Here is a 21,524-nt window from a genome sequence, read left to right on the forward strand (position 1 = left end):
AAGCCACCGCAATGAGAAGCCCGCGCAGCACAACGAAGAGCAGCCCCCGCTCGCTGCAACTAGAGAAAAGCCCACGCGCCGCAATGAAGGCCCAACACAGCCAAAAATAAATAAATCAATATATTAAAAAAAATAAGCTAAATATGAGTCTTTATTTTTAAAAAACAGATGTTCCTGTAAGTATCTTAAACGGAGTCATCTATTTATTCCTAAACTGGTTACTTTGGCCCAAGGGATGGATGTGATGATTGATTTCACTCAGTCTGGGATCGCGTTTGGAGGCTGGGAGGAGAGCCCAGGCCTCTGATAAACCCAGACTCAGGGCAGGGGCTCCAGTACCTGAAAGAGAAGTAAGTTCCTGTTTCTAAGAGGACAGGAACTTGGGACGCTACGTGGCCGAAGACAGTGACTGTCCCCTACAGACAGCACAAGGCTTGTCCTCTGACGGAAGACTGGCCCTTGTAGGGGAAACCGGAGCAGTCTCCCGGCCAGGCTTGCTGTGCCTTTCTCTGTCTTTTAAAAATCTTCCTACTGCTTCAGCAATTAGGGAAGAGCATGATGGACCTGAAGCCAGGCCATCGGTAGGTTTTTGTCTTTTTATTTTTTAATGTTACAAAACCGGGTTTTTATGACTTGCTAATAAAAACTAACATTTTACTGCACTTAAATTACCTAAGGTGGGGCATGTTGATAACAGCGGAGGCCGTGCATGTTGGGGAGCAGGGAGTATAGGGGAAATCTCTGCCATGAACCTCAGTTTTGTTCGGAACCTGAAACTGCTCTGAAAAATAAAGTCTATTAAAACAATTACCTAGTAAAGATTTACCTAATATATATTCATTCTAATAATACATTCACACCTGAGAAATATTATTCATTAATAAACGCATTCTGCTCTTAACCATCTGAATGACTACAGATTAGGCTAAAGCTGATTTGGGTCTGACAACCATCCTCTCCTATCATCACAGTCCCTCACTCCCACTCCCAGAAGTAAGTGCTGCTACAATTTGATAAGTATTCGGTTGGCCAAAAATTTCGTTAGGTTTTTCCCACAAGATGTTATGGAAAAACCCAAACGAGCTTTTTGGCCAACCCAATACTTTCCATTCTCTTTTATAGTGACTTCCTGTGATAGATGATAGATAGGTACATAGACGTGAGAGATAGACGACTTCAGAGAATATATTTATTTATTTAAATTCTTAATTAAGTAATTAATTTTTGGCTGCGTTGGGTCTTTGTTGCTGCACGCGGGCTTTCTTTTTTTTTAGTTGCAGCGAGCTGGGGGCTACTCTTCGTTGCAGTGTGCAGGCCTCTCATTAAGGTGGCTTCCCTTGTTGCAGAGCACGGGCTTCATTCGTTGTGGCACGTGGGCTCAGTAGTTGTGGAGCACAGGCTCTAGAGTGCAGGCTCAGTAGTTGTGGCGCACGGGCTTAGTTGCTCCGCGGCATGCGGGATCTGCCCGGACCTGGGCTCGAAGGATTCTTAACCACTGCATCACCAGGGAAGCCCCAGAGAATACATTTAATGTAGTGCTGTTATATGCATTTTTTATTGATATAGTTTTGTTTTAACTCATACATATTGTTGTGCAGCTCGCCTTTTTCTATTCTATAGGTCTTTCTCATTATTTTTAACTACTGTTTGGCATTCCATGGTTATCATACACCATATTTTATTTAGCGTTTTCTCATTTTACTAATATTCGTGTAGCTTACTGTTAAAAAAAAAGAAGTTTCCTGTTTTGGAGAAATCTCAACTGAAACTTCAGAGCTGAGAACAGTGGGGCACAAGGACCTTTACTTCCAAAGAGCACTGCTGACCATGCCCCTGGGGGCTAACAGTTCTGTGACTATCAGCCCCTGACACCTATATCCAGTCTGTATGTGGGAGGGCTTAGGATTCATTGAAAAAGATGCTTTAAAAGCAATTCGTTCAACCAATATTCGCTGAATGCCCACTCGTGCTCTGAGTGCCGTGACACAGGGTTTAATGGGACAGAGACCTCTGTCCTCATAGAGCTTTGATGGGGGCCTGGAGGATGCTTTAGCTTTTCTTGGTCCGGATCTCAGAGCCCCAGCGGTATGCAGTATGAGATCTCTCACACATGCGACAGTTGGGTGCATCCAGGGCTGTCTACCCACAGAGAGTGGGCAGTGGAGGAGAGGTTGGACCACTGGAGCTTGGCAGTGTGAGGAAGCTGCGTTCCTGAGGGTCACATGGAGGCTTGGACAGGCGATGGGGTTCGAGCCATCTTCAAAAGACTCAGCCAAGAGGGTGCCTGCCTAGGTGTGGAGACCCAGGAAGAAATGGATGCAGCAGCGGCAGGGGGCAGTGGGCAGGGGGACGGGGAAAGAAAGAGAAAGGGTCCAGAGAACTCAGGTAAAGAGCAAAATGGGAGGGCCCCACGGGGAGTCGGCAAAGAACTCCCTGCATGACTCTTTAGCTCATCTGTAAAATGGGGATAATAGGACCTCTTCAGGGGGTTGTTGTGAGGATTAAAATACTTAATACCCGCAAGCACAGTGCTTGGCCCAGAGCAAGAGTCCGGCCCAAAAGTGTCCCCTTGTAGGAGAGCTCTGCGGATGCTGTGGCAATCTGTCTTTGGCGCCCTCTGCTGGGGAAGATTCAAAGTGCCAGCTCTCTGTAGGCTCTTGGACCCTCTGGTCAGCAGGGTTCACTCACCCACAGGGTCCTTGCCAAGGGGAAGCTTCCCCTGGCTGGACACCTCCAATTCTGTCTCTGGCCACCGCTCTCCAGCAATCCACCCATCCTGGGTTCCCCTCGACCTTCTGGGCTATGTTTATGTCCGAGTTCTCAGCTCTTCCAGCTCTGCCTGCCTGATTCCACATTTGGGCCACGGGAAACAGTCAGGAGCTCTAAAGGAGCAGCTCCCCGCCCAGAGTGGTCCCCTTGCCCTCCTTTTGTTGCAGCAAAAATAGAAATAAAGTCTCCCCTCTCCTGAGAACAAGGAAAATAAAGGCAACAGTGAACAGGCTAGAGAAGAAACACAACCTGGCCTGAAAGAGTTAATCATGCCTAGTTTTATTTTAACTGTTACTAAAAGTAGATTTGTACTTCACAAAGCATAATCTATCACTCTTTAACACTATGTGAATTACATCCTGGCCTGCCTTGTAGCAAATCACCCCTTGTAGCACTTGCATTTCAAAAAGAAATTCACCTGCCAATAACCCTGAGACAAAGGGACCCAATTACAGGGCTGTCTGATGCCAGCTGTGACTGTTTTGAAATAATGCACGAAGAAGAGGAATGCAAGACCTTCATTGTTTTGATCCTTATCATATACCCTGGACTGCAAGCCGCACATATAAAATCTTCTCCGAGTCCCTGAGGCGGGGCAGGGGGAGGGGTGGGGGAGGGGAGGGGTGTGGAGGGGTGGGGGGAGGGGAGGGGTGTGGAGGGGTGGGGAGGGGAGGGGTGTGGAGGGGTGGGGGAGGGGAGGGGTGTGGAGGGGTGGGGAAGGGTGGGGGAGGGGCGGGGTAGGGAGGGGTGGGGAGGCATGGGGAGGGGAGGCGAGGGGAGGGGAGGGGTGGGGAGGGGTCGGGTGGGGAGGGGAGGGGAGGGGTGATGTGGCATGGGAGCTGACAACTCCTCCCTTCCCACGCCCATGGCACACACCACTAATCAAGAACAGTCTTCTCCACTGAGCTCCGATAAGGCTCCGTATCTTTTCCAATGCAGTGCTCCAAGCACGATCATCAGTGGTTCATAATGGTGCTGGAAACCATGCCATTCTTCACTTTCCTCTTCTAACATACACCCCCTTCTTCTCACTCCCTGTCAGCTGCCCACTTCCACATGTTTTCTCCTTCTCCTCCTTCCTTCTCTACCTCTACATGCCCAAATCCTCTCCATCCTTAAATGCCAAGCATCTTTCAGAAAGTGCTTTCCAACCTCCTAACCTCCCAAAGTAGCAGTTATCTCTCTCTCCGATTTTATTTTGCAACATTCTAATATCTTCTGCCTTAAATTATGGGTATGGTCATCTCACGTCCTCTGGTGGATGTGATACTTCTTAGGGGCTAGAACGGTATTTTGTTCATCTGGATATTTCCTGGAGACTGACCCAGACTCTTTCCCAAAAAGAGGAAGAATAAAGATTTGCTAAACTGAATTGGCACCCTCAAAGATGGTTAAAAGCATGAAGGATTTAAAGGGGAAATAATCTTGCCAGAATAGCTCCCATTTATTGAGTACTTACACTCGCTAGGCGATCCGTCAGCATTAGCTCATTTAACTCGGTGATAACCCTATGGCGTAGGTAGCGTTATTACTCCCAATTTACAAACGATGACACTGAAACCAGACATACTAAGTAACATGCCGAAAGCTCACCCACTAAGCAGCAGCCAAGAAGCATTCAAACGCTCGAAGTGTGGTCCCGGAGCCCATAGGCCTAACCGCCACTCTATGCTAATCTTTACCAGGTACATGCGCTGATATTAATGTCAGGATCAACGGCAGCTAACATTTAGGAAGTGCCACCTGGCTTTCTAAACTTCTCACACGTAATAACTTATTTCACCTTAATAAGAACTTAAGAAGTCGATACTGTAATAACTGTCATTTAACAAATGAAAAAACTGAGGCACAAAGACACTAAATAACTTGCTCAGGGTTACACAGCTGGGATTTAAGCCCAGGCAGGACTTAATTACCACACTCTTTTATTTCTCTACAAGCAGGGTAATCATTTTATATGCTAAACTTATTATGCCCATTTCATGGAAGAAACTAAGACTCTAACCTGCCAATATTAAGTAGCCTGCCCAAGTCAAAAAGAAAGGGGTTATCTGACATTTGACATCAGACAGTGTCAAGAGGTTTTGGAGAACAAACTCTCACCACAGTGTTCCAAAAGTGGCAGCAGCCAGTTGGTCACTAGATGCTCGTGGAATTCTCTGTTGCATGAGGCCTTGGGACCAACAATTCCTCCTCCCTCCCCTTCCTCCCTCCCTCAACCCTTGCTTTAAAAATTCCCCACTCAATGTTGGGAGATGCCTACAAATTCCCTGATGTCCCTACCTTGTAATGGATGACATGCTGGATTTTAGGAATATCCAGGCCCCGAGCTGCCACATCTGTCGCCAGGAGAACACAACTGTGGTGGAGAGAGAAAGCTCATTAATAATAACTAACGGCTATCATTAATCAAATTCTTACCACTGAGTACTCTAAACACGACAATCCTTACAAACACTCTACGAGACAATACTATTACATATGTCCCTTTGACAGATAAAGAAGCTGAGGCTCAGAGAGATTAACTTCCCAAGGTATATATATGGCTGTTCAGTTGTGGAGCCAGGATCCAAACCTGGGTTTCACTGGCCGCAATCGACAAGCCACACTCTGCAATAATAAAGACTACCTCCAGTGCATTAAATGGGGCCATACTCTAGGTCGGTGACCTCATCTCCTATCACCCTCCCACTTAATTCCCTCCAGTCACACAGGCGTCCTTGCTCTCCTCGCTCTTCCTCAAACATGCCAAACCTGCTCTTGCCTCCCAGCCTGTGCACTTAGTGCACCTTAGGCCATAAAGGTCTTCCTCAGATATTCACATTTCCTTACTTTCTGCTCAAATCTCACCTTATGAGAAAAGCCTCCCAGACCACACACCCACAGTCTGCACAACTCCCTATACAACTTTACTTCTTAGCACTTAGCACCACTTGACGAACTGCATACTTACTTTTCAGTTTATTACCTCCCTCCCCTGGGATGTAAACTCCATGAGAGCAGGGACTTTGCACTACTCACTATTCTATTACCAGCCCCTAGAACAGTGCCAGGTTCACAGCAAGCACTCAATAATATGTACTGGATGATGTTTCTTAATGTATGTGTAGTTTGAGGGGAGTCAAAAGCACCTGAGCTATGTCTTAAAAACTTAAGATTTTAGGCCCTTCAGGGTCCCCACTTCCTGTATCTCTGAGATAGGGCTGCGGAATATGATGCAAACTAAAGTTTGTAAAATATTAAACCACTGCTCTAAGTCAAGGTCAGCAAACTTTTTCTGTCAAGGGCCAGAGAGTAAACTATTTTTGGCTTCGTGGGTGACGTCTGTTGAAACTACTCAACTCTGCCATTATAGCACAAAAACAGCTATAGACGATACATAAATAGGCCTCGCTGTGTTCCGATAAAACTTTACTTATAAAAACAGGCATCAAGCCAGATCTGGCCCATGGGCTATAGTTTGCCAACTCCTGATCCAATGAACCACTAACTCTACTTACTAACATTCAGAGGGAAGTGAACCACTTGTTCTTGAAACTAATCTGTAACCGGTAACCTGACAAAACAATGTGGGCAGAAGCCAATTTAAAGCCCAGCTTCCCAGGCCCTCATTTTGACAATCTGCCCCGTGCTGCCTGCCTGACCATCAGTCTGGCCCAAGAGCAGATGGACACGACAGCGTGAGCTCCGCAGTCTGACAGGCTGGTCTGAGGCCCAGCTCTACCACTTCCAAGCTGAGAAACCTTGGGCAAGCTTATGTGCTGTTCTAAACCTTACTTTTTTTATCTATAAAATAAGAATAATGACAAGTGGTAAGTATTAAAGCTAACATTTAGCAAGCTCATACCATGTGCCAAGCACTGTTCCGAACACTTCAAATGCATAAATTCACTTACTCCTCAGAGCAACCCTCTGCCATAACTTCTATTATTATACTGATTATGAGAAAACTGAAACACAAAGTAATCTGACCAGCTAGAAGTGACACAGCCAGGATTTGATCTCAAGCAGTCCGCTTCCAGTCTGTGCTCTTAACCATGACTCTATTCTTCTTCTCAAGGATGTTACAAGTGAATGAATGTAATAATGTATCTAAAATGCAAGCACAATACTTAATCTGTTGGTAAGTGTTCAATAATAATAGGTATTATTGTCACCATTACTCATTATTAAAGAAGTTTCTGTTGGGCATTCCCAGCAACCAAATGTACTAGATGAGAGTAAGCCTGCCTCACGCTGTGCAAAAAAAAAAGGCTACCTTCTACCGATAAGGCTCCCACGAGAGAAGGTAGCTTCCCACCATCCTGGTGACCTAGACCCAATGGCTAATCTGTGCACAGGCCTGACTTACTCCTCTAGATGGGCAAACTGCTCCAGGTTTCTGAGCCTCTGCTTCTGGTGCATGCAGGCATGTAGGGTCAGTGGCATGATATCCAGGACTTTGAGGAGCCCAGAGAGGCGTTTGATGCAGGAGATACTGTTGGCAAACACTAAGGTGCGGCCTGGATACTGCATCAGGAAGTAGTACAGATATAAGTCTTTCTCATCAGTCTCACAATGGATCTTGGTCTCTGTCAGTGTCTCTACCGTGGCCTCCTTTCTTGTGAGGTCGATGACCTTGGGCTTGCCCCTCATGCCAATCTTCTGCATGAGGAGGTCAAGTTTGGCAGTTTTGTCGATTTTCTTAGCGTGCTTCTTGTGAAGGATTCGAGCAGGAGCCTGATGTACCAGGGTCAGCGTGGCCGAAAAAACAAGTGTCTGTCTCTTTGGGTTGTACTGGGAATCACTGAGCATCTCTAGCAGCTTTGAGAGCTCAGCAAAGTGGCCTTTCTCAACCATGCGGTCAGCCTCATCGACCACCAGGCACCTACGGATCCAGACAGACCCACATCGCCTGGTTAGCAGCAGGTAAGAGGAGTCATCCACAGCGTACTCTACCGCCCCACCGCCCCCAGGGCCCTCAACCAATCTCCCTCACACGCGCTCGGTTTTCTAAAGGCCCAAGTCTGGCTAGTACCACACCACGGCACTTTGTAACAGGGAGAAGGCACTGCACACTGTACCATGTCACCTCAGGTCCGCTTCAGAACAGGGGGTGGGGGCAAGGGGGAGGTCCTGTTTCTCACCTGAGCTGCCGAAGGGTGCTCAAATGAGGGTGCTTTTCTTTAACTAGCTCCCACAGCCGGCCTGGAGTGGCGATCACAATCTCAGGCTGACGGTTCAGCATCCTCTGCTGTTTCTGTGTGGACAGTCCACCAACCAAAATAGCAGTTTTCATGCCTACGGTACACAAAACAAAAGGGACACTGTTATTCGGACTGATTGCTCATTTCTTCCAACGCTGACACAGGCGCCCCCAGATTAGTAAAGGCTGCCAGTCACCAGCACAGCTCCCCTCTCCAGGGGGGTGCTAAGAGCTGGCTTGCCCTGTTGATGCCATTGCTAGAGGGCTTACCAGGTCTTCCATGATCTAGGCCCTCACTATTTCCCCAACCTCATTTTTTTCTACTCCTTCCCCTCCAACCACACCAGTAGGGCTGGATTTGAACCCAGGCATGGTGACATCCAAAGCTCTGGAAAAAATGAGCAGTGGTGCACCACAGTGCTGGGAAAGATGTAACCTGCAGCTGTGACACACCTCCCCTAGGAGTTCCCGCCCACGCCCCTCAATTAAAATTAACCGGAATCTCCTCTGATGCCTAGTGTTCTCTTCTCCTCTCTAGTGGAGGACTTCGCAAGGTAGCCAGTATGGAAGGAACACAAAGGATCATGCAAGCAAAGCGCTTAGTAAAGTGCCTTGTAATACACAGTCAGAGCTTGATAAGTAACTGCTCCTTTTACTATAAAATTGAAACCCCGACTCTGCAGCCTTTCCCAAAGAATTCCCTGAAAAAGTTAAGTTCTAATGCCCTAAGGCAGGAGTCAGCAAACCTTTCCAACAGTAAACATTTTTGGCCCTGTGGGCTAAATGGTCTCTGTACAATTACTACCTCTATTCCACTCTGCATTGGTGATGCAAAAGTGACCATAGACATATGTAAATAAGTGGGTGTGGCAGCACTTTATTTACAAAAAATAAAAAAAAAACCCAAACACTGGTTTGCCAAACGCTGCCCCAAGTATCTACTGTATCCAGTAAGTTAACCAATTTCCTATGCAGCTAGAATAGCATTAGCTATGTGTTATCCTTGGGAGAATAAAGAATGTGTCACTCAAACAGTTTTCTGTCGGGCTTAATTCTCTGGCAGGAGAGAAAGATTCCCCCTAGAGGGCGGGCACAGCTGATTCACCTCTGCCACCCCAGCTACTGGAATCCTTTCAGGCAACATTTATTAAACGGAATTAAACCTCACTTGTAAACTTGGTCACAGCATCAATGTGTTGTTTGACTTGAACGGCTAGCTCTCGAGTGGGAGCCAGAACCAGTCCAAGCAGAGGACGCCTTGGATGTGCAATTTTGCCACCCAATTCTTGTTTTAACTTTCTAGTCTGCTCTTCATCAAGCTTTTCCTCCTTGTTTTCATCCTGTTTGGGAACGGGCGTCTCCCTGATCAGGGAAGAAGGTCCTTCACCGGCATCATCATCATCATCATCATCATCATCATCATCATCATCATCATCATCATCACAGGAGGGCAGTACCTGGTTTGAGACTGTAGCTCCAATCTTGGCTCTTGCCTGGCTGCGTGGTGCTCTAGCCTTCGCTCCAGCCTCCCTGGGCAGTGCTTCCAATCTCAACAGGCAAAGCTCCAGACTCAGTTCCAGCCCTGCCTGGTGATCCTGTCTCAACTCCAGCCTCATTACTGGTCTCCCCAAGTGGTGCTCCTGTGTTACTTAGAGCTGGGATAGGCTTCTTCTTCACCTGCCACTGCAGCACTGCATGAATCATTGGAATGGCAAAGGCAAGAGTTTTCCCACTTCCTTAGAAGCAGAACAAAAAACAAACAAAAACAGTGTCAATCAACAGATGTACATACTTTTGCCTGAGGTTCTATCCTTTACACGGAATAAGGGACCCTGACATAGCCAAGTGCCACCCTGACCAATCCAAAGCTCCTTCTACCCTACACAGGTACGGTACCCCTACAGCTCTGCAACCAGAGGGCACCTGTAATTAGGAGTCTGAGGAAAAGTCTGACAGACTGGCATTGCGGGCTGAGGTCACCAATAAACTACAGACAAATGTCCAAACAATGAAACCCTAAAGAGATGGGCAAGTTGTGTGTGTGTGTGTGTGTGTTTGTTGCTGTTGTGAAGGAACACAAAATTGAAGGGTAAGGAATGAACATCTGTATAATACTTTCCCAAAACCTGTCTCTGGTGGGGAAGGAGGGAGTAAAATAAACTTTTCTTAGTTTTCGAGAAAACTTTAAAACTTCTGTCTATGCTTGAACATTTTCAAAGTAGCCTTTGAATGTATATGGAGCCCAAGTATTCACACCATCTGTGTGGACAAAAACAAACAAACAAAACGAAACACTTCAATCTGAGAATTTAAAGTGGCTCCAAAATTAAAATGCCTCAAGCAGAAGCAAATAAGTGACCTCTTTATGAAGAAACTTTTATCACAGAACTCAAAGAACTCTCAGAGGTAATTTTCAGAGGAAAATGAGCATCTCTCAGGAACGAGGTACTATAAGCAAGAACTATAACAACAACAAAAAAGAAAGCAAAAACAAACTCATAAAACTTCAGATAAGAAAAACAGCACTTTTCATCAGAAACAACAAATGCTACAAAACAGTGCAATGACATCTTTATCTGAAGACCTGGGGAAAAAAATCTGACAATCTACAACTCTACACTTAGCAAAAATCTCTTTCAAAACAAAATGCAAACTAAAGACTTTTGTAGGTATACAAAAGCTGAAAGAATTTATCATCAGCAGACCTGGTATACAAGAAATATTAAAGGAAGTCTTTCAGGTAAAACAAAAGATGATATTCGCTGAAAATCTGGATCAACACGAAGGAATGAAGAGCACCAGAAACGGTGACATGGATAAATATTAAAAATGTCTTTTTCTTATTAAAACTTCTTTAAAAAATAATGGATTATTTAAAGCAAAAATAATAAAAATGTGTTTGGGGATTTCTAACACATAAAGTATAAAACAAAAAGCACAAAGCAAAGAAAAAATGGAATTATACTCTTGTTAACGTTCTTGTACTATATGTAAAGTAGTATATTATCACTTGAAGGCAGAGTATGATATACTAAAGACATCATCTGCGAACCCAAAAGCAACCTCCAAAAGGACATAACAAAGAGTTATAGCTAATAAGACAATAAAAAGATAAAATGGTATCACAAATATTCAATCCAAAAGAAGGTAGAAGAGTAACAAAGGAATAAACAATAGTTGGGAAAAATAGAAAACAAATAGCAAAACAGATTAAAACCCAACCATTATCAATAATCACATGAAATGTAAACGACCTCAACACAATTAAAAGACAGATAGTTGGATTAAACAGCAAGACCCAATTGTACGCTGCCTATAAGAAACTCGCTTTGAATAGAAAGATATAAATAGGACAAAAGTACAAGTATGGAAAAAGACACACCATGCTAACATTAATCAAAATAAAGCTGGAAAAGCTACATTAATAACCTGACAAAGGAGATTTTAGAACACAGAATACTTCAGGGAAAAAGAGGGCCTTTTCATAATGAAAAAAGTGAATTCATTTAGAGGATACAATAGTCCTAAACATTTATGCATCTAATAACAGGGTTTCAACATTCACAAAACAAAAACTAACTGAACTGCAAGTAGTAAACTATCACTCAAGAAAAAATAAAAATATTTCTAATATGGTAAAGTAATTAAGTTCATAATTAAAAACCATCCTATACAGAAAAGTGCAAGCACAGATGAATTCTACCAAATATTTAAGGAAGGAAAATGCCAATTCTATACACACTCTTTCAGAAAATTGAAGGGAATACTTCAACTCACTCTGAGGCCTGCATTACTCTGATTCCAAAATCAGTCAAAGACATTACAAGAAGACAAAACTACAAACCAATATCCTATTAACAGAAATTCAAAAACCATTAACAAAATTTTAGCAAATCAAATCCAACAATGTACAAATAATACACTGCGACTAAGTTCAGTTTATCATCATTATCAACAAACGGAAAATAAAAAAAACATATATCTCAATATACGCAGAAAAGGCGTTTAAAAGAACACAGTAACCATTCCTGATAAAAATCTTTCTGCAAACTAGAAACAGAAGAGAATTTTCTCAACCTGACAGAGGACAAATAGGAAAAAACCTACTGCTAACATCACACTTAATGATGAAACACTGAATATCTTTCCCCAAAGATCAGGAACGAAGCAATGATGCCCACTATAGCACTTCAATTCCAGTTGTACTGGAGTTTTAGCCGGTGCAACACATAAGACAAAAATAAACAAAAGGCGCCCAGACTGGATGAATAATCATCTTTGAAGAAAATCCTATATAATCTTCAAGAAACCAGTTGATGGTACCAAGTTGCAGGATACAAGATCAATATACAAATATGCAGATTTCTATTTATTAGCATCAGAAATAGGAAATCTTAAATTACCATTTACAAAAACATCGAAAATATGACGTACTTAAGGATAAATCTAATAGATGTGCATACACTGAAAACTACAAAGTGCTGCTAAGAAAAACTGAAGACCTAAAAAAAATGGAGAGCTATACCACATTCATGGACTGGAAGATTCTATATTGTCCAGATGTCATGTCCTCAGTTGGCTCTATAACCAATGCAATCCCAATCCGAATACCAGCTGACTTTTTTGTAGAAATTGAAAAACTGACTTTAAAATTCACCTTGAAACGCCAAGGGCCTAGAATAGCCAAAATAACTTTTAAAAAGAACAAAACTGGAGGACTTATGCTACCTGATTTTAAGACTTATTCTAAAGCTACTGTATCCAACATAGTGAGGTATTGGGAAAACAGTAAAGATAGACAAATAGATCAATGGCAAAGAAAAGACTCCAGAAATAGACCCACACCTATACGGTCACTGATTTTCAAAAAAGATGCAAAGGCAATTCAGTGGAGAAAGAGTAGTTTTTCAACAAACGGTGCTGGAATAATTAGATAGCCACATGCAAAACAAAACCAAACCTCTGATCTGTATTTCTCCCCATAAAAGTTAACACAGGAAGGATCAGACTGAAACACAGAACCTAAAACTAGTAACACTTCTAGAAGAAAATATAGGAGAAAATCTTTGTGATCTTGTTAGGCAAAGGATTCTTAGGTAAGCACATCTGTAAAAGAAAAAGTGATCATTTAAACTTCATCAGAATAAATAACTCCTGCTCTTTGAAAGACACTGTAAGAAGAATGAAGAAATAAGCCACAGACTGGGAGAAAAGAATGCCCATCACATATCTGATAAAGGAAGTGTATCTAGAATATATTATGAATTCAATAATAGGAAAACCACAACCCAATTAAAACATGGGCAAAAGAACTAAACAGACACCACCAAAGAAGATAATATGGATACAATTAGGCACTCGAAAAGGCTGCTCAACGAGTCACTAGGGAAATACCAATGAAAGCCACAAGGAAATATCACTAAAATTTTTAAAGTCTAAATCAAATTAAAGACTGACCACACCAAGTACTGGCAAGGACATGGACCAATCTGAACTCTCATAACCTGGTGATTACGTAAAATGGTACAATCACTTTGGAAAACTCCTAAAAAGTTACATTTACCATAAGACCTAGCCATTCCACACCTAGGTATTTACCCAACAGGAATCAAAGCATATATCCATACAAAGACTGATACACCAATATTTATGACAGTTTTACTTGTAAATGCCCACAACTAGGAAGAACAGAACTATATCCATCAACAGATAGATAAACAAACTGCACTCTATCCATACAGTGGAATACTACTCATCAATAAAAAGAAACGAACCATTGGTATTTGCAATAACATGGCTGAATCTCAAACTTTGCTGAGTTAAAGAGCAGACACTCTCCCTCCCCAAAATACATATTGTATGATTCCATTTTAAAATTCTGGAAAATGCAAACTCATTGATAGCGATAGAAAGACTATCAGAGGTTACATGGGGATGAACAAGGAGGGGAGCCTAGGTAGGGAAGGAGGGATTATTAAGGGGCCCAAACATCTTTTGGGGGTGATGGATATATTCATTATCTGCATTGGCAGCAGTTTGCCCACAGCCCCAAAAGTCTTTGAGACTTGGACCTGTGGATTCACAGCATTCCATAGAAATAGCCTGATAGGAGCTGTGGTATAAATCCAAATGTCAACCTCTAGCCACAGTGGCTCACATCTCTCCTCTGCCTTCCGGAAACAGACTTCCAGGCCTCTCTGCACATACCAAAGTAGTGTAGCCGAATGCTTAACAGCACAGAGACCTAGTCTAGAACTATTCAAGCACTACCACTTTCAGTGGGGCAGTTTTAGGGACACTGTCTCCCCTCTGTGAGGCCGAGTTTCCTCTTCAGTAAGATGGGAATAATAACGGAACCTACCTCAGGGTGGTTTTGAGAAACTGAGTTCATGCATGTAACACAGGACGTATTTTAAATGTTAAATAAATGTTCTAAGCTATTACTGTTACCTCCATCCCCCTTTCCTGGGGTTTCCTCCCTCTTCCATCTTTATGACTCTTATACAGGACCTCACCTCAAGTTTCCTGACCACTCTTCCAGAAATCCAAGGCACAGAGTGTCTAGATCAGGGGTCCCCAACCCCCAGGCCACGGACCCGAAGCGGTCTGTGGCCTGTTAGGAACCAGGCCGCACAGCAGGAGGTGAGCGGCCGGCGAGTTAGCGAAGCTTCATCTGTATTTACAGCCGCTCCCCATCGCTCAAATTACTCCCTGAGCTCGGCCTCCCGTCAACATTATGGTGAACTGTATGATTATTTCATTATATATTACAATGTAACTAACAATAATAGAAATAAAGTGCACAATAAATGTAATGCACTTGAATCATACTGAAACCACCACCCACCCCCTTCCATGGAAAAACTGTCTTCCACAAAACCGGTCCCTGGTGCCAAAAAGGTTGGGGACCGCTGGTCTACATGGTCTAGCTCTGAAATGGAGCAGGACCCTATGGTCCTCACCCCCCATGTCCTCTGCCTGCCTTTGTCTGTGGAAAAACTTCAGCCAAAGAATAAGTTTAATCAGAGAAGTGAGAAAATGCAGAAGCAAAGGAAAGTAGTCCAACAAGACCAAATCATAATAGTTTAGTCAATAAGCATAGCTAAGGACCTTTAGTTCCTTCTCGAGGGCTACAGATAATATTCTGAGCCATATCCTGTGAGCTGTCTTGTAGATACCCTCTGTGTATCTACAGATAAAACGCCCACCAGGGGGAAAAAGTTAACTACATGATGACCAGACTGTAGCCATGACATAAGCTGTCATTCTGAGAACTGGCCTCAAGAGAATGGAAACAAACCGACCCTGGAACTGAAGATTAACTGTACTTAAAACAATGAAGACGATGCTGGTCAGACCACCAATGACCAATTTCAAGATGACTGTCAACAGCTGACTCTGCTGTTTCTGCATGCGGCCCCCTCCCCTCCATCTATAAAAGCTCTTGTCCACTGGATGGGGGCGGGGGTCGGCCTTCAGACAGGAGCACCCCCCGCCCTGCCCCACACCCCCGCCCCCATTGCCGGCATCCAAAATAAAGCAAACTTTCCTTTCCACCAACCTGGCCTCTTTATTGGCTTTTGAGCAGCGAGCAGCTGGACCCACTTTTGGTTACAGTTCTATGCCATACAATATAGTAGCCACTAGCCACACACAGCTGTCAAGCACTTAAAATGTGGTTACTCTAAACTGAGATGGGCGGCAAGTTGAAAATACACATCAGAGTCTGAAAACAGTATAAAAATAAGAATGTAAAATATCTCAATAATTTTACATTCATTGCGTACTGAAATATGCTATGTAAGTAGGTAAATATATTGTTAAAATTAATTTTCACTTTCTAAAAACCTTTTTAAATATGGCTCCTAGGAAATTTTAACTTACATATGTGGCTCACATTACATATATATTTCTATTGGTTATTGCTGGTCAAGTTAGACTAATAGTTCCAGGCTTGTATTGCTCTTTCCCCCATCAGTAGTTGAGTCTCCCCAGGGTGAGTCAACCTGTCCTGGCTTCACAAAGTCTTAGATGGCCCAAGGAATGAGGGATCTTCAAACAATGCCTAGTCCCAACAGTCACCTCCTGCCCAAATCTGCCTACCAAATCCACCCAATGGTCATCACAAACTCAAATCCTTCCAAGGCCAATAAACCCACCAACTCCCAACGCAGCCCTTTTTATCTTTGGACAACTCTTGCGAAAGAGACACTTCTTCCTTATAGTAATGAAGATCTACCTCTCCAGAGGGCTGATCTTAGCCCTACTTTACCTCTGAGCCATTCAGAAAAGGCTCAAGACCTGGAAAAAAACTACCATTTACAGATCACTTACAATGCACTGTGTAAATTTTAGTTTACTATTGTTCTTTGTTACTAGTTTGCTATTGTGTAAATGTATAAATTTAGTAGGCACTTACATTTAACCCACATAGCAAAAGAAGCAGGTACTGTAGTTGTCCATCTCCATTTTATAATAGGGTCTACAGGGCGCAGAGAAATAAAGTGACCTGCCTAGGGCACCAATCAGGAAGTGGCCTCTTTCAACCCAGAGCTAGCCGACCTCTAAAAACCTTCACTCAACAGTGCTTTTGTGGTCATGCCCCCAACATTCCCGTCTCCCAGCCAACCAGCCTGTTAGCAGCCACAGCTCAATCCAGAAGCAATCTTGCCCTGGCCAGATAAGGATGCCCTTACCTGTCTCAGCAGCCACAAAGATGTCCAGTTTGTCACGAATGGCAGGTGCCAAGGTCAGAGCTTGGACTGGTGTGGGCGCAGAGAAGCCTAGGAAGCTGAGCGCTCGGAGAACTGGCTTGGGTACAAACAGATCCTTCCAAGCTGATACATCTGCCTTGTGATCACACATTTCAGGCATCCACGTCTTTGCTTTTTTGGGCACCTTCGGAATAGTACCCTGGGGAGGCTCTGATTTTTTTTTCCCTTTCTTGTTCTTCTTTTTTGGAACCGTCTGGGCCGGGCTTTCTGATGCCATCTCCCCTACCTCTGGATCAGGACAAACTGTGCCATCTCCCTGGGGCCCTGGCTCAGTATCTTTGCCCTCAAACACTTTCTGGGCACTGGTTCCTTCAGTTTCCACATCTCTACTCTTCTTCAACTTCATCTTCTTCTTTGAGGAGGTAGACTCTCCTTCCTCCTCTCCTTCTCAAACAGCTTGTGACTTTCTCTTCTTGGGCTCCTCCTTTGAGAAGAGACTGGAGGAACTCTCCCCAGAGGAGACCAACTGATAATCCGTCAGTTCCTCAGAGCACACCAAGTCATCCATCTGTCCGTTTGCAAACATATTTGGGTCAATCTTCACCTGCTTCCATTTTCCCACAACTTTGATGCCCTTCCTCTGAATTCTGCCATAGTTTGGGGGCTCTGGCCTCGATTTTTTCTCTTTCAGCTTCATGGTTGCTGAAAAGGAGAGAAATGTTCCATTAGATTGGCAACTGAGAAGCACAGGGTTCTGAGGCAACAGATAGTTTCTAAGCAGCCTACAGAGTATCACGCCCTGCAAAGAAGTGAAGACACAAAGATGGCTCTAACGCTGATGCTGCCAGCTAGAGAAGATCAAAGAAGGAAAGAAATGTACCCGCAGAGTGGGCAGCCTGGCCTGCAACAGAGGGGACACAGGAGGTGTGGCAAAGACATATGAGCGAGATCTGGTTTGGATTCCAGATCCAATGACAACCGCTCGTGTGCCCTGGGCAGCTCCTGCTTAATCCTCTCTGAACCTCAGCGTTCTCATATTTTTAAAAGGGGGGAGAGGTTTACTAGCTAGGTCACAAAATGTTCTCTGCAATAAATAACATTCTCTAAAGCATGGTGGGTGAAGCCTGCCACTCCCAAGCCATTTTGAAGGCTGAATAAGAATCTGAGGGGGTCGCTGGAGGGTGGGTGAGGGGGACAGCTTTATTAAGAGTGCACAGAGCCTTCTTCCTTCTCAAGCCTTGCCCCAAGAGGGCAGATGCCTTTGCCACCACTCTGACCTTTGCCAAATGGCTTAAAACCCAACCAGCTTTTTCATTACCTTTTAAGTGATTTAAAAACAAGTGATCTATGCACAAGTCGTCAGACTGGAACTCGAGCCACGTTCTCCCCTTTCAGAAAGGCCGAGGAAAATAGATCCTGTGGAAAGACAAAGGGAAACCTTGGTTCAAATCTGGACCCGTCACTGGCCAGCTCTGGCTCTGGGGTGCACGTATTAATCACTGTGAGCCTCAGTTCCTCGTCTGGAAAATGGGGATGATGAGGGTGTGTGTCTCCTTGGATCGTCACGCGAAGACAAAAAGGTGACGCACGTCCAGAACCGCTCAGCATGGCGCCCCGCCGGCAAAGCAACCCAGAGCGCAACGAAGGTTCACCCCCAGCATGGGCTACACCGCGATCACAAGCAACCCGGATCAACGACGGGGGTAAGAGGGGAGGCACATGGGGGCGAGGACGCGGACTGCGACCCGCAGAGCAAGCGGGGGTGGGGGTCGCTCCTCCTGGCGCCCGGCCAGGAGCCCGGCGCTGGCGCCTCGCGTCAGGCACGAACCGGCTCACGAAGCAGAGAAACCGAGGGGCCCCCGGCGCAGGGTCGGCCAGGCCGCTTGACGAGGCCGGCGGCCGCCCTCTCTGGTCCCGAGAACACAACGGCCTGGAGAGCCCCGCGCTGGGAGGCCGCCTCCAGCTCCTCTCGGGTGCCGGCTCCCGCCCCGGCCCCGCTAAGGCCTCCGTACTCACCGTTTAGGGACGCCGACCAACCGCCTCACACACTGCTGCACCAGCCCTCCTCGGCAGCGTGCACCGCAGTTCCGGGGAGGGGCTTGCGCTCACGCACGCCTGCGCGCTGGGAAGGAAGTCCCGCCCCCATTCTAGACCCCGCATTTAATTCGCTGCGCGGGGCGCATTTTCGCAGTCCGGATACCGAGAGCGCGGAAGGTGAGTGGAGGAGGCTGCGCGGGTAGGTCCTCCTCTCGGGCTTAGGGAGCAGGAGCAACAGGTGGAGCCCGCCGTACCTCCTCTGAAGGGGCTCTGTTCTAGCTCATGTATGGGAACGTAAGTTCTTGTATTCTTGCTTTGGTTTTAGCGCAGTGGCTGTTTACGTACTGGCTGTGTGCCTGGAGCCTCGCAAACGTTTTAGCATTTAATTTACAACTCAACCAGCCTGTATTGGAGGTGTTGTTTTCCGCAGGTTTTCATGCCTCGCCTGTTGCTCACTGATGGTTGGGGAAGGTCGGGCTGCCTCCAATAATCAAGCTAAACTGGGTCCTTTGTTATATGCAGAGAAATCAGCTTCACGGTAGTTAATCTTTTTTTCGATGTGGGGATCACCAGACCATCTGGGAAACCTTTCCCACGCACTGTCTCTATGTCCGGTGACTTTGGGAAGTCCTAAAGGACAATGGGGGAATTCACCAAGCTTAGGTCGAGTGAGCCTCCCCACCACCCCGGAGCCACCATGGGACACAGCTTAACTCATTTCTTGGAGGAACTTGACAGTGTGTCCCTAACAGCTGGGTGGCAAAGTCTGTGCCCAACTGGTGCCTGAAGTCTACGGGGACTGCACTTCCTGTGCTCCGGACTTCCTCATAGGTACTTTTCCATCTGGCTGTTCATTTGTATCCTTTAATATCCTTTGTAATAAATCAGTAGTGGTGAGTAAAGTGCTTTCGTGAGATCTGTGAGCCTTTTGGCAAATTATCAAACCCAAGGAAGAGGTCATGTTACGGAAGGCAAGTCTGTGTGCCTGACAAACAGTGAGGCCAAACAATACCAAAACGTCAGTTTGGAGCAGAGAAAGGTATATTGCAGGGCCCTTCAAGGAGACGGGTGGCTCATGCCTTAAAAACCCAGAACTCCCCAAGCTTTCAGCAAAGCCCTTTTATAGGAAAGGTGAGGGAGGGGCGTGGTTAGTGGTTGCAAACTTCCTGGTGTCACATCCCTTGTTCTTGAGGTCAGGTCACAGTCAGGTTACCATGTTCCTGTTAGCCTCCACCAAACAAATGTTATTCTCTGTTCTGACAAGGAAGGGCAAGGTCCCAAGGCACAACTTTCACCCTTCGAGGTCCAGGCACTGCCTAAGAGGAGGGGTTCCCTGTGCAGACAGGTTACCCTGCCCGAGAGCCTTAGTCCAGCAGCCGGTCTGGGTCCTCCCGCCAGTGCCCAGGCCCCGCTAAGGAGGCAGATCTCAGCTGGTGGCGCCCGCAGGGCCAGGTCCCCAAACGCTGCCCAGCTGTCATCACTGAGGGACCCAGGCTCCCAGAACCCCAAGGGCCCTCAGGCTCCTCAGGCCGCCTAGAGAGAGGCCGGTCCCATGGTCGGTGACCCATGGAGACCGCTGCACGACCAAAACAACCCAAAAAACCTGTTCTGCTTAAGTTACCTAGGGTGACTTCTGTTATCTGCAGCCGAACCCTGACTAACAGATGCATGGAACACATACACACACACACACACACAAAGTTATCTCTTTTAAAAATGATTTTTAGTATTAGCAAGATTGAACACGTTTTCAAATATTTATCGGCCATGTATAATTCTCTTTTTAGGAACTACCTCTTCTAGTCTGAGTTCCTTTTTAAAGACAGTTCTTTTGAAAAATTGTTTCATAAGAACTCTCTTTACGTTGGGGATTCTAATGATGCAAAGGGTATTGGGTTTTTTTTTTTTCCCCTCAGTAGATTCCATGTCTCTTACCCTTGTTTGTGGTGTTTTTAATGTCACATGTGGTCTGATGGTACCAATCTCTACTGTTCCATAGGTTGTCTTTCTAGCTGTCTTCTAGTGACAGGAAATTCAGAGAAACCAATAGGCCTGTTTCTCCAGGAGGGGGATGTCCCTCATGCCCTGAATTCTGCCAGGAAAGTAGACTGGATACCAAGTGACGTGGAGGAGGGGCTCCTGCAACCTTGCTGTGAAAACCTCTCCCCTCTGTGTCCCATGGACAGTGTCACCCAGTATCCCAGGAGAAACTGGAGCAGTTTTTGCTGAGCTGTTTGGGGCTGTTGTCCTAAAACTAAGCAGGGGTGGGGGTGGGGGACAGACAGGTCCTAGGTCTGGTCCCTCATGTCCTTGTATTGCACAAGGGACAAAGCCTCATTTCCCAGGACATTCAAGCATATTCCAAGCAGAGGCCTCTTCCACCCCTGATTCTGCCCCTTCTTTCATTTCCTGCCCCTCCTTTTCCCCCCAGCTTCACACTGAGATTCTCACTTTCCCCTTTTTTCTCCTTATTCATTCTTTCATTCAAAACACATTTACTGGGACTTCCCTGGCGGTCCAGTGGTTAGGACTTCGCCTTCCAATGCAGGGAGTGCGGGTTCGATCCCTGGTCGGGGAGATAAGATCCCACATGCCTCACGGTCAGAAAACCAAAACATAAAACAGAAGAAATAGTGTAATAAATTCATTAAAGACTTTAAAAATGGTCCACATCAAAAAAAATCTTAAAAAGAAAATATTTACTGAGCTCCTGACCCAGGGGAAGACGACAGACAAATCTACACTTTTCATGAGACTTATTCCACTAGGGGTAAGGAACAGAAAGAAGTAAATGTAATAATAGCACCTATATTGTGAGT

General features: G+C 45.3%; 2 protein-coding genes across 9 annotated transcripts in view; one reads left to right on the forward strand and one right to left on the reverse strand.

Annotated features, from left to right (window-relative positions):
• Positions 1 to 4,234: 4,234 nt before the first annotated feature.
• Positions 4,235 to 18,775, reverse strand: DDX24 (DEAD-box helicase 24). Its single transcript, XM_036844181.1, is given in 8 exon segments — positions 4,235 to 5,128; positions 7,121 to 7,636; positions 7,896 to 8,049; positions 9,123 to 9,508; positions 9,510 to 9,690; positions 16,651 to 17,370; positions 17,987 to 18,084; positions 18,685 to 18,775. Coding segments are annotated over 6 exon segments (2,052 nt in total). The 5' UTR covers positions 17,366 to 17,370; positions 17,987 to 18,084; positions 18,685 to 18,775; the 3' UTR covers positions 4,235 to 5,028.
• A 3-nt stretch (positions 18,776 to 18,778) lies between these two features.
• Positions 18,779 to 21,524, forward strand: part of LOC118890846 (interferon alpha-inducible protein 27-like protein 2) — a 31,697-nt gene continuing 28,951 nt past the window's right edge. Inside the window, exons 1-2 of one of the 8 annotated variants that reach the window (XM_036844183.1) lie at positions 18,817 to 18,882; positions 19,228 to 19,536. The gene's annotated coding sequence lies outside the window, so the exon portion shown is untranslated. Of the gene's footprint in view, positions 19,537 to 21,524 lie in introns of all 8 variants that reach the window. The other 7 variants (XM_036844187.1, XM_036844185.1, XM_036844189.1 and 4 more) reach the window with 7 other exon arrangements.

This window comes from Balaenoptera musculus, chromosome 2 (assembly GCF_009873245.2).
Source record: "Balaenoptera musculus isolate JJ_BM4_2016_0621 chromosome 2, mBalMus1.pri.v3, whole genome shotgun sequence".
Classification (NCBI taxonomy): Eukaryota; Metazoa; Chordata; class Mammalia; order Artiodactyla; family Balaenopteridae; genus Balaenoptera; species Balaenoptera musculus.